The 13,400-nt window shown below is 43.2% G+C and overlaps 1 protein-coding gene across 2 annotated transcripts in view; it reads left to right on the forward strand.

The window, feature by feature from the left end:
* The window catches only part of tmpoa (thymopoietin a), a 113,287-nt gene that overhangs the window by 4,647 nt on the left and 95,240 nt on the right, over window positions 1–13,400 (forward strand). The window contains exons 2-6 of one of the 2 annotated variants that reach the window (XR_013504069.1): window positions 1,125–1,242; window positions 2,542–2,691; window positions 3,319–3,470; window positions 10,126–10,226; window positions 10,898–12,053. Coding sequence is in view for 1 of the 2 variants with exons in the window: in XM_071902083.2 (XP_071758184.2) it covers window positions 1,125–1,242; window positions 2,542–2,691; window positions 3,319–3,470; window positions 10,126–10,226; window positions 10,898–11,327 (951 nt within the window). In the remaining variant the exon portion in view is untranslated. Of the gene's footprint in view, window positions 1–1,124; window positions 1,243–2,541; window positions 2,692–3,318; window positions 3,471–10,125; window positions 10,227–10,897; window positions 13,150–13,400 lie in introns of those variants that run through there. The other variant, XM_071902083.2, reaches the window with a different exon arrangement.

Raw genomic sequence — 13,400 nt, forward strand, 5'->3', positions numbered from 1 at the left:
GCACATTTTATGGCTTCAGAGGCAGAACATCCTTTGGCTCTGAGCCACTTTTTTTTTTTTTTGGGGACACAGTACTTTACTTCAGAGGCAGTTGGCTTCAAAGCATAATTTCCTGATGGCTACTCTGCAAGGGGCTGGTGTAGCAGGTTGTTTACTATCTGTGTTCATGGTTGGCCTGCAGCGTTTGGCTGTAAAGTGGACAGTACTGAGCCATTTTTTGAATTATGTCTCTGGCTGTCTTTGGAAGCAGAAGGAAACTCCTTCCTCCTCAGGCTAAAGCTGTCCTTTCAAATTGTGTGTTTGTGTGCGTGAATGAATGCACATCTCACGTGTGCGCACACATATCTATTTGGAGCTCATGCATGAAATTAAGCAAGTGTGGAATTTTGTTTTGGAAAAACAGTCAGTGCACACAAGTTGTTTTCCCTCCTTAACTAGGCCTATTTTTTTTTTTTCTATAGGCAGTCCTGTTCATTGACGGCAATGCCCATGGGCCTGCTAGTGTACGATCGTTACCTGGTAAACAGGTTTCTGTAACTGTCTGAAAGCTCTGTAAACACAGCTTTCATGTGATAATGAGTGAACCAACCGACTGAAAGTCAGAAGTTCACAACAGAATGTTTGGAGATCAGAAGATGGGCAGGGTGGGACAATAAAGTGTTAGTTAGGATTTTAGGATGTGAACTGAGCAGCCATCATTTTGTTGACTTTCCTCATTCCTGCATCCCAGAGACGACAAAAATGCTTTTGAGGTCGGTCAGAAATGGACTTTTCCAGGACAAGAAGGGAAAGGTCCGTTTTTTTGTTTGTTTTTTTTTCTTGCTAGAACCAAGCAATCAAAGTCTCACACATGAACATTGTTATATTGTAGCATACCAGCACAATCAAGACTAGGGAGAAGCAGCCCACATTTAAAAACAAAAACGGCTTAAAAAGTAGCCGACTGCAAATGTCAGAACTTGCCGAACGCGCTGCCTTGGGGTAAAAATAAACCCATGACCCTGACATGTAAAGGCTTAGGCGCTACCTGGCATGAGTTGACATTGCAGTGTGCCGACTGCTTTCTTTAATAGTACAATTTATCATTACAGTCCCAACCAAGCTGCACTGTCCTCTGTCCACAGAAAGCCACCAGGAAAACAGACAAGGCTCGGCCGGACGACCTGGACGTGACCGAGCTGACCGCCGAGGGCCTGAAGGACGAGCTGCTCAAGTACGGAGTCGACGCAGGGCCGATCGTGGGTGAGTCCGACTCCACACAACGGCAGCAACGAGGTTATATGAGGTTAAGGACTAAGGCAACATCTGTCCTTAGCTCAAAGATGTGTGACTGCGGTTCACACTCGTGGAGGGATTTATCATGTTAGTGCTACACAACCCACACAGGTGATGGAATTTGCAAGTGGCCTTGACATGTTAAATGTTTGCATATGTCTGGCCTGTTTTAGCGTGTAATGTTTCTGGAATGAGGTGGTAAATTAGCTTAACTTACCCACACCCATACACACACATGCCTCTCTTATTATAAAACAATATTTCCCTTCGGTTGGACATTTCAGTTTTTGGCATGCACGCCTCCGCAGAAGTCGATGAGCAGTTGACCTCCAGTATTGACTGACCCGGGGACCCGCTGCCACCGCTGCTGTTCAGGCCTTTTCCTCAGCTCTCAAATCACCAAATACAAACAGACAAAATCCCATTGTTAAAAAGTAGAACCCTGGAAACAGTGCATGAAATGATTTCACTTGGGTCTGCGCTGCTGTATGATTTTTAGACTAGGTCTTCCAGTGTCTGATGGTGACTGGTGGCCAGTTGGTTGTTGATCATTTCTGTCAAATCCCCTATAGAGGTTTGTGCACTAAAAAGGGAAAATGTTCTACCAAAGTTAAATATAGCTATGAGTTCGACTATGAAAATAAACATTCCGGCCGTGTTGTATTAATGTCAAATTGGGCTGCCAGTCGCATATGACCTTTTAATAATCAACTCAGTGATTTATAGTACAATAAAACCAGTATTAATAAAGAAGTAAAACATCTTAAAGCTACACTAGGCAAGGCTAAGTGTAAAAATACACCAGTGGGGCTGCAGTAGAGAAGAATGTCCCATCCCCACTAATTGAAACCTTGTAGATTTGCTCTATTTAATAATAATACTTTATTTTATTTGCCTAAATAAAATTCTGGTGTCAGTTATGAACACTTCTCCATCCACAGGAGGTGATGTGAAAACGTAAGAACAAAACACAAACTGTCAAACATCAGTGAGCGGCGCTCCATCCAGAGAAAGCTATTAGATCTTTTCCTCTCTTGTCTCTTTGGTTTCCTCTGGTATAAAGCATCACAGATCGGCCGTGTCGGTAAACATGAGCGAGCTGTGTGCTGTTTACTGACGTCACATTACCGGATTTCTGGGTATTGAAGTCCAAATTTTTCAAACGGTAACCTTTCGCTGCCATTTGGAGCTGCCAACGTGAACTTGCCTTGTGCAGCAGCTTTCATTTCTGTCTTTAACTCCATAATTATTCAACTCCCTCCCCAGCATCCACCCGTAAGCTCTACGAGAAGAAACTGCAGAAGCTGCTTGACGACGGTCCTCCTCAGGCTCCGGAGCCACAGGTGGTTCTCGCAGAGATCGACGTCAACCACAACGGCAACTCCGACTCCGACCGCTACAGTGACAAAGAGGAAGGTAAACACCAGCGTTACTACGTCCATATGTGTATATGTACAGGTCTACTGGAGAATGAATGTGTATTTCTGTTTGTGTGTCACTGCCGCCATACACCGTGATTAAATCACTGCAGCATGTCACATGGTTGACGTTAGCCTTCCTGTGTTTCAGTAGTTGTATGCACATCATGAATTACCTCTCAGCCTTCATGCTTCTTAGGCTCGTAACTTGATTAGCTAAATAATGTACAGTATGTACTCGCTTTCTTGACACTTTTCCGTGTCGTGCTTTTCTATGAAGTGCTGTCTTTGCAATGTGGATTGGATTATTTGTAGTGCCATTCTGTTACTCAACCATTGATGTTCTTGCCAGAGGAAACCTGGTGTTATTTATGAATGAGAATGGCTCACGGATACACTGGCTGGTTGTATAAACAGATTTTCTGTCTATGTGCACTGGCCTGTATTTATTTTCTATCACAAACCTGCATTTTATTATTTGTCCTTTCATTTTATAGTATCCATTTTATTCTCTTGGTGGTGGTTTTTCTTCACAGTATTTGCTTGAATTAACTTTACGATTAACTGACTTAATGATTAACAAAGCAAGTGAGGGGTAATGTGTGATTGTACATTGTTTTGGCAGAGGAGACATCAGTGCCAGAACCAGAGCCAGAGGCCGAACCTGAACCCGTGCCTGAACCAGTCCCTGAACCGGCTCCAGTGGCGGAGAGGCCAGTCAGGAGCCGGGGGAAGACGCCCGTCATCATCCGGACACGCAGCAGCCAGCACAACAAGGTAAGACCCAGCTCTCTAGTAGGACGACTTCCAAGTTCGCTCATAAGAAAAAACGATCAGTCGGTCCATAAACCTTCGATTGAGGACAGACCTAATAAAGTGCTCTCCATTAATCCCCAAGGGGAAAAACAGACCCAGTCGGGCTCTGGTGAAGTTTGATTGAATTTGTTGGTCTGATATGAATGTTGACAACTAGTGAGGGGAATTGATATCTGAATTATCCGCTGATTAAAATTGTCTTTGGTGGCTGTTGAAGATAGACATCTTCTTGGAAAGGAGATTTGGCTCACTGAAACTTTTACTTGGCACAAGCCATTGTCATATTCCTCTCTAGACCAAAGTTTATAATTTTGAAACTCTTTCATTCATGGTAGTTTTTGTAGAGATGTCAGATGTCTAGTGTTATTGTGACACCTTAACATTTACTTGTTTGTGCCACATTTAGCCTTTGTGCTGATTTTATTGGTCCTTTGCTTGTGAAATATGTTGATACAAATTTGATCATTAATAGCCAGAACAGAAGCATATATGATACAGTGGTGTTTAGCCATTTAAGTCTTAAGATTGCAGTGATTTAGATGAACTAAGTGCTACTGCTGGCATAGCCACTGTACTCCTGTTGATGATTTTAATATCTTGAGCAATCTTTCAATGTCCGCCTACACAAAGCTGAGCTATACACTAGGCTGCTCTGGAGTGTGTATACCTTCATTTCCAACATGAAGCAGGTACTGTAGGACACAGGCCAGCTGGGCTTAATTAAACCGTTTCCCCTGACATGGGGAAAGGAAGTGGTTTCGTTTTATTGGACTCGACGGTCACACCCAGCTCTGTCTGCGCCTGTGTGTCTAGCTTCTCTATCAATCTCGCTCTCTGCATGTCAGAGTCACAGCACATGACGTGGATTAGCTGTTTTTTCACCAGCTGCTGGATGCTTTTGACTCTTTCACACTTATTTCTCTTCTAGTCTCCAACCCCACCCCTTCCATTTCTTATCTCCGCCCGCCCTCTTCTTCCTCTTCCTAAGATATTTGCAATCCACTCACACACACCCATTTCCATACAATTGTTATTGCACTAGTGAAGCCTGGACAATATAGCCTTATCAATGTTCACCATCTCTCTCCATCTAATTTGCACAGTAGATATTAAGAATGTATAGGCGGCATTCAAAGTTAAAATGGAAATTGTTATCAAGCCTATATGGTTCCCATTTGTGGGAACCATATAGGCAAATAGGATAGCCATCTAAAACTCTTTCCCAAATGTGAAGGGTGTAATTTAATTGAGTAGGTCAGTGGTTAGGCTAAGTGTTGTGTGTTACTATTTGTTTGCCTCCATGTGCCTTTTCTCCCCTCGTGACTTGGTGATTGCGAGGAGCTCCCCCTGCTGGTGAGATGGTGAACATGCACCTGTTGAGCTGAGTCTGGAGAATGAAAGGCATGTGAGAACCCTGGAGGGGTGCCAGTTATAATCTCATACTTGCTTAGGACCAGGTGTTCTGATAACTTTGGAGGAGGGGCTAGAGGTGTGTGTGTGTGTGTGTGTGTGAGAGAGTGTGTGTGTTTGCTGCCATTCATTCTTGTACAGTATGAAAAACAACTTCCACAGACAAATAGCCAGAAATAACCCATCACAGTAAACATAAAACCTTAACTTAAATCACTTTGTGCCAGAATTGAGCGTTTTCGTATCAGTGCGTGCATTCCGAGACCTCATTGGACCAGAGAATATTTCAGGCTCTGTGATTGGATGAGCGAGGCCGGAGGGTGTAGGTGTCATAAAGACACAGGATGTAGAAAAGGATGTACAAAACTTTTCACCAATCACTGATATTCAGTGACGCTCTGATTACTGTCAATCACCTGACACCCACAGGAAGAAGTGGAAGTTTCTGCCAGGAAATAATCCCTCAAAAACATCTTTTTTTTTACAAAATTTATTATCACATCCATGTCTTCTTATTTGGGGCATCTTTGTTAGTTGGGACAGCAGTTAATGTCAAGATAGGTTTGGCAGCATAAAGTTTGTATTTTAAAACGCGAGGGGAAATGTAAAGAAGATGTCGACCGTAGTAAATGCGCTCTAACTCTAAATGGCACCAGTATTCTCCTTTTTATAAAGTGGTGTGTGCTTACTGTGTGCATGCAGACAGACCAGCTGCTGGATAAGGAGGAGGAGGATGATGATGATGAAGAGATGCCTGTCCGGAATGTAAAGCGCAGATCCAGGAGGTTATCCCATAGAGTGGTGCAGACCCTCCCCCCCTGCCTTGACACTGTAATATGACCCACTGATGAAAACACACCGAACACACTGGTGCAAAGTCCCTCACTTCATCCCACACTGTGTTTGCTTGATGAAGAGCTTCTGATCAAACCATTACACCACAAAACACTGCAGCTGACCCCTATTTTGGGGTATCTTTGTCCACTTTTGCACCTAGTTAGCACCCGGTCACAGACAGAGGGGTGCATGTGCACACTTCCCACTCTTTCTCTTGATTATGGGATCTGGTGTTTCCTCTTTGTTTATTCAGTGACTGCTCCCTCTGCTGTAAAGTTGTCCCCAGTGCAAGAGAAGAGAATTGCCTATTATTAAAATATCAGCTATGCTTTTTGCCCCCTCAGAAAACAGAAAAATCTCTGGACAATATTCAAATGTGTCTTTATATTGTAATATCAGCATCCAAATATGAGATGCTGTGGAACAGCTTTGGAGCAGGGACTGGGTTTGGAGCTACACATGTATCACATATGAATGCAGTTCCTAATTTGATTTATGTATTATATTAGGCCTGCTTGTATCATTCTGACATAGTTTGACACACAAATTCAGAAACAAAGCACTCAAAGTTTTTACTTGCAAACTGGGTGCTGAATCCTCCAGCCTGTATGGAAATAGTCAAGAATCAACAACCGAAATTTAACTTTTTCAGTTGTTTCTCTTCAGAGTGATGGAAAAAAAATGCACATCCAAACCTTAGCACAGCTGCGTCAGAATGAAAATTAAATGAATAAGTATGAAGCATCAACCTGAAAAAGATCCTGCACACTGCTCTGACCTCCCATTCACACTTTTATTGAAAGTCCGACCGGACCAAAACATAAGAGAATATAGTATTGTATTTGAAGAGCAAAGTGCGGTATATTTTTTATATTGATGCTTTTATATGTTTTTATTGCTGTAGTTGAAGTGCTGTCCTTGATTGTTGGTGATTTCCATAGATGGGGCCTGCACCATGTATGACTGTTCAGGCATCAGCACTAAATGTGTATTAGGTTTTATAAGGTTGATGAAAAGTCAACTTTGTTATCGACTCCTCCACCAGGATTTGCCTACTCCTGTTATTCCTCACTGTGAGTCAAAGGTCAGTTAGCATCAAGTGAATTTCATTTTCATTCATCCCTCTTCCTGGATGCTTCACCACTAGCTTCCAGTTTCTGGCTATCAACACTCTTTATTCTCCACCATCTTTGTGTCCCCTCTCCATCTCCAACTTGCATATCAACTCATTTCTGTCTTTTCCTTTTTCCTTAGTCCCACTCTATCTTGCTTTCTTTGTTCCAGTCTTTAGTTTTTTTCCTTGTACCTTTTCTTTTTCTCTTTGTTTTCACCCTTCTCTCTTTCTAATTATCTCTTTATCTTCCCACTTTTCTTTCTTTACCTTCTCTCTATGTTTCTGTCCCATCAGATAGTACCTAGGGATCTCAGGCCTGTTCTGACAGACCAGGTCTGGGTGGAGTCTAACAGGAAAGTTCACCACAGGCCGGTCAGTCCAGCTAAGGCTGAATCTCCCTCCGTCTCTTCCAGATCTGCTCAGGTAGCTCTAGGCCACGGGACGGCCGATGGGAGACACTTTGGTTGTTTGTTCACTCGCTGGTTTCGATGGGGTCGACTCACTGGTCTGTTGTTTCAAATTTGTGGTGATGAGATAAGGGGTTTCCCTTAAGAGTTGGCTGTCTCTTGTCATCTCTTCTCAAAATGCACCCTGGGTGAGCAGGAGTAGATTGGCTTGACTTGGAATTAATGAGGAATGTCTTGTTTTATAATCACAGTGGTGATTTCAGGGCTGATGGTGGTCACCAATGTGGATAGATTCACTGTCACTTGCTCTGTTTTTGTCATGATGGAAAACAAGCACCTGCACCTGGAAGTTTTGAGGCTGTTTGTATTGCGTATTACTTTTCCTGGATCACACTTGGTGCCATTCAGTGGAAAATCTCAGTTTGTTTCACTCATTGCCTTGGCTGCCTCAGCGTCCGGCAGGTGAAGCTCCGTCCTATACCGGGAGAGCGAGGTGCGTGGCCCTCACACCGAGGCACCCTCCACCAGTGACGACGACGCCCGTCACCAAGCACCCCGAGGCCCTCAGAGCTCCTGAGAGCCCCCGCTGGAAGGTGCTCTCACTTGACAACTTCTGGGTGTAACATGGATATTTTACGGGAGACAGAGAGCCATTTGAACTGGCTGTAGCAAATTCTGAGTTGTGGATACCAAAGAATTTACCTGTGCCGGCCCGTCCATCTTCTGTGTTTCAAACCTCCAGCTCCATGAGGAGGAACTGGGTATTCCTCCTCCCAAACTGGTTAAAGCTGCACCTCCTCAGCCAGGCGCTCTACTCAACACCACTCTGCAAGAGGTTAGGCTCCTCTCTTTGTTCTCATCTGACCTACTCTCACCTGTTAAGGGATCCACAGCAAAAGAAGGAACAGTTTGTTAAAAAAGTTAGATTTACAGGCTGAATATTAATGAATATGGCACATGGTAATGTCATGATTAGCCTGATGGACCGACTTGCGGCCTATGTTTCATGCCATATTATCCTCTTTCCTATTATGTTACTCTATATATACTGTCCAATACAACAAATACCAGAAATCCTTATTGTTATATACATTAATATCCTTATTTACACAGTTGATAGACCATTTTCTTGGTCTTGCTGTCCTGCCTGTTATTAAGCCAACTGTAGACAATTTATGACATTCTTTGCTAAATCGAATTCGGCTGAATTTTAGGGGTGACCGCAGCCAAATTCCCATCTACTTGAGTATTCTTGGCATGCAGAAAGTCTGGGAAGTCCTGGTTTATGATGCAGGTTGCAGGGAGCAATGGAGACAATGCTCTCCTCATGGGCTAATATCACACACTAGTACATTATGTTTTGTAAAATTGGTTTTAATGATGCTCAGTTATTCTGCTAACCAATGACTGGCCTAATTGCAGCCACAGTTGCAGTTTTTGCTTTCGTCACTGAGATCTCAATCAAAATTTTTTATATATTTTTTTTTTTTATCTTGCTATTTATGTCTGTTGGCGTCTCAGGAACTAGAGCCAAATTTTGAATCATCAGTAGGACAGAGCGTCATACCTTTGAGAGCATTTGCTCTGGTGTGTTGAATTTAATTTGAATGAAATCTCACTCACTATTCAACTCAGTATAATCCAGTGTAATATTAAGATAAGAATTAGGACCTTAACGATTTTCCGATGTTTTACTTCTTTTTCCTCATGTTTTCCTCCATTTGTGTATTTCTGGACACATATCTAATTAATCTAGTCTGTGTTTTGCACAAGTCAAAGAGCCTGCCAGAGGAACCAAGGCCCCGGCTGGCCGCCAAGCCATCCAGGCCTTCATCCCCTTGGGTTCATCTGACCAAAATCGACCTAGTCACCTTTAGCCCCATGTGCAGCATCTCGCCCATCAAGGATCAGGAGTCTCCCTGGTCTCTCTCTGACCAGTTTGAACCTCGGGCCAGTGGCGGCTCTGCAGTAGTGGTATTGCTCAAGTCGTCTCTTTTGTTTTTTTTCTTCTCTCTTTTTTTTTTTTGCTTGGTTGAAATGACACTCATCTGTGAATGGTGCATTGTTTTTGGCTGGGGGTGGTGTAACTGAACCTTGCAGAGTTGAAACTCACACATTGTATAGTTTAGAACATGTGCACGTCGACGATGAATTGGGCATTGTGCGTTTGTGTGTGTGTGTCGCGGTGTGTGTGTGCAGCTGCTCAAGGTTTCTGCGGGGGACAGTTGTGTGACAGCTGAACGGTTGGGTTTTCTAACTTCTCGGCTCGCACGGCACACACACAATCACACACATTGTTTTCTGAGCAGGAGCAGCGTGTGCCTCCAGACGCCCAGCTGCATAAAGGGAGGCAGCAAAAAATCACCCCCTTCCTCTCCACTCTCAGCCCCGTCAAGACACACGGTTGTATAGCCGTGGTCTCCAAGGATCCACGGCTCAAAGAGGTAGCGTTACCTCTGCAACATGTCTGTCACAAACCAGGGTTTATAGGGTGGTGACTGATTGCTTTTGTCTGTTTGTGTCACATATTCACAAGGTGGTTTTGTGGAAAACATGGTGGTTGTCCCATGTTTTTGTTTGAAGTGGTCACATGGGGAGAGCACTGTGGTGTCTGATATCAGGCAGCGAGCCCTCTGGTGGTTGATAGATGCCCCTGCAGGTTGGTATTTTCCAAAAGGTTGGAATTTTTTCTTTGCGTCTGAACCTCTTGAGAGTCATGTGGAACAAGGAGTGTAGTGCCTTTTTTTTTTTTTCTTGCTTAGGCTTGCCGGTGAGGCGTATTCCTCCTACGTCAATGCTGTTTGCGGTTTGAACCATGCACAATGTGTGTGTTTGTGTGTCTGTCCAGGTGGAGAAGATAGCAGCCAGTGAACAGACCCCGAGAGCGGACGAGAGAGATGTTCTGAAGGAGATGTTCCCCAACGACATCAACACTCCAACAGGAATCACGTAAGTAACACACACACACACACACACACATACGAGCACACACCCTATCATAACAGTCCTATAAGATAATAATCATGAAGCAGGAGAGCGGGTTTGCACTCGAAGAGATGACTGGCACGCAAAGGTGTTTAAAAACAGGATGTTAGGCGGGACATAACACAGTGAGGGATCATTCAAAAGTGTAAACCAATGGAATATCAGTCAGGGAGAGAAAGGCAGTTTTATTTGATGGGAGGGACAGAGGGGCCGGATTGTTAAAAAATCTGTGATGGTTTTATTGGTTAGAATTTATATTCACGTCTCCTGGTGCAGCATGATGTCACCATTAAAGATACTCTGTTATCCAGGAAGTAAAAGTAATGTTCATTTCACTGGGACTTTTAAGTTTTAACTCAGACAAATACACTGATGAAATGCAAAGGTGGAAATGTCTTAATCTGTATCTGCTGCCCTGAATTAAAACTTCTTAATGCATTTGTGTCAGTCATCTCTTTGAGTGCGAACCCTCTCTCCTGGTATGTAAGTTTTACAGTTAAGCGCACTTTTTTGCCTTGAGCGCAGTCAAAATCTGTTGTTTGTACATTGTTTCCTATGTAGTAAGTGTTTTCAGAGGCAAAAATATTTCTCCTCCCTTCCGAAAACACTGAGTTTGTAATCCTTCTCCCCTGTAGCGCCACCTGTCGACGGCCCATCCGAGGCGCGGCCGGTCGCCCCGTGATTTCCAGCGACCTCTGGAACAACGAGAACTTCCTGCTTTCCCCGAAGAGCGTCAAGACGACCACCTCCTCCTCCTCCTACACAGAGAGCCACTCTGTCCACAGAGTCACCAACCTGCCCCCCTCCACTCCCTCTTCCTCCTCCTTATCCTCTACCTCCTCCTCCTCCTCCTCCAGGCTAGTATCTGCGGCTCCCCCTACAGGCCAAGCCAAAGCAGCGCGTCGCAGCCTGTCGCTCTGGATAAAGCTGTTCCTGCTGGCTATCGTCGCCGCTTTCCTGTTCTTCGTCTACCAGGCCATGGAGACCAACGCCATCAACCCGTTCGGAGGCTCGGATACAGAACAAATCGGCAGCGACAGCGCAGCACCGGTCGCCAGCAAGTAAAGCCAGCGAGGAAGTGATTTAGAAAGAGGAAAAAAAAGACGCCAACCAGCTTCTTTTTTTTTTTCAAATTTGTGAATCGGCATTGTAGCCATTTTGTTAACGGGCGCTGTGAAATTCTGATCCACGCCATCGCCGTTCGTCCTCCAATATTTGTTTTTTTGTTTCCTTTTTTGTTTCCTCATGTTAAAAAGTCTGTTCAGAGTGAATACGTCAAAGAGTAGCGATGTAGCCGTTTCAGTGACTCCAAGGATCTCCACGACACGTTGTGAAAGGACAGTACCGCGTTCTGTTATTGTTGTTTTGGTCCATCCTTGACCCTCTTCCCGCCCCTCGCAGTCTGTGAGGCGGAGAGAAACGCCAGCCACTAAACCACGTTCAGAAACACGAGTAAACACAGTAGCTCTGAGATGATTATGTGAACTTACTTTACTTTTATGGCTATGTTCTTTTTATGTAATACTTGCATGGTGTGTGTGTGTGTGTGGATGAGTGTGTGTGCACAGTTGAGAGAAATATTTTTTTTTTCACACTTTGCCTTAGTGTCTGTCTCTGTCAGTTATTAGCAAAACAGCCTTGAAGATGGAATTTGAAACTGTAATTTTTTTTTTTTTTTTTATCAGACCATCTTTGTTGATCAGACAGGGAGGCTTATTGTAACCCAAATGCATTTAAATCTTCTTAAACCCTACACCAATATTTTCTTATTTTCTCTTATTTTGAAAGAATGTCCCAGTGTATTCTACTTTAATTATGTATTCACTGTCAGAAATAAATATCCACTCAATAAACTATTATATTGTTACTGTGGCTGGAAGAGCATTTTATTTATGAGGAAGCATTTTTTTCCCTTTTGTTTACCAGCCTCTCCAGGACTTTTCCTGGACTCTCCAGGAATTTTGCATTTTTAACATTTGTTTTTCAAAATTTACACTTCACAGAAATAATTATAAATTACCACTAGCAATTACCCATTCCCACACTTTCACAGCAGAAAATCCCTCATCTTTTGAATGTCGGTCTTCAAAAATAACAAATTATTGCACTTGTGCAGCAATAATCAGTCTGATCAAAGCACTGGTCAACCAGCAATGTATCACATTTTCCCCTGCTGTGCAATTTTAAACAAATTCCAAAGTCACTCTAAAACCAAACATGTTTGTTTTTAGTAACAACAGAAAAACTAATGGCAAACCTTGAAGGTGACTGGCATACAAGGGCTCCACCTTAACTAGGCAATGACGGTTTATTGCCCTATACAAAGATGTAAAACGCATTGATCACATTTGATATTTTCTGTCATGTTTAAAGTAAACATTTTCAGGGCTAAAGTGGAAACCGTCACAGTTAAGTCTTTATTCAGGCCTGAATCTTTATCCAGACTGAAGCTTTATCCTTCTGCAAAGGGAAAGAAATGAGCCAAAATCAAACTTCCACCACAGTGGACAATTAGGTCAGTCTTGATCTTAATTATCTTAACTATAAGCTGTGTAACAGCAGCTATAAAGTTGCAAACTGCATTTACTGTAAATCTACAAGTGCTAGTGTCTTTCAGTGGTACGGGAGGTCGTGAATCTCTGTACCATTTTATTCCAAATGTGAAATTCAGTCCTTACACATCATCTGTGAATTATGGATCGAAACCATCAGGCATGCAAGACGAGCACAGAGTGCTAATTATGAACAGCTAAGAGGTTTGTCATCTGCCTACAGGTCACAATGTCAAGAAAAAAGCTGTTTAATTTGCTTCATTGACTACTTTTGTTATAAACGGGAGGGATTTGAGCAGAGTTTGGCTGTTAAACTTGTATCATTCATGTATAAAGTGTCAATGAATAAACTTTGTATCTTGTATAGTGTCATTGTTTTGTGTGTGTATGTGAGAGAGAGAGGGAGGGAGGGAGAGCTACACTGTCCACCTGTTTCTGATCCTTGTGCCCTCCAACCTCTGACCTCTAAAGTCTGAGAAAGGTATTTAAACTCAGGGTGCACGCTGAATTACAGCGTGCACCCTGTGATACAGTGATAGTACATGTGTTTACCAGGTGTGCATCTGAACACCACTTGAAGTATTGT

This window comes from Centroberyx gerrardi, chromosome 24, assembly GCF_048128805.1.
Source record: "Centroberyx gerrardi isolate f3 chromosome 24, fCenGer3.hap1.cur.20231027, whole genome shotgun sequence".
Lineage (NCBI taxonomy): Eukaryota > Metazoa > Chordata > Actinopteri > Beryciformes > Berycidae > Centroberyx > Centroberyx gerrardi.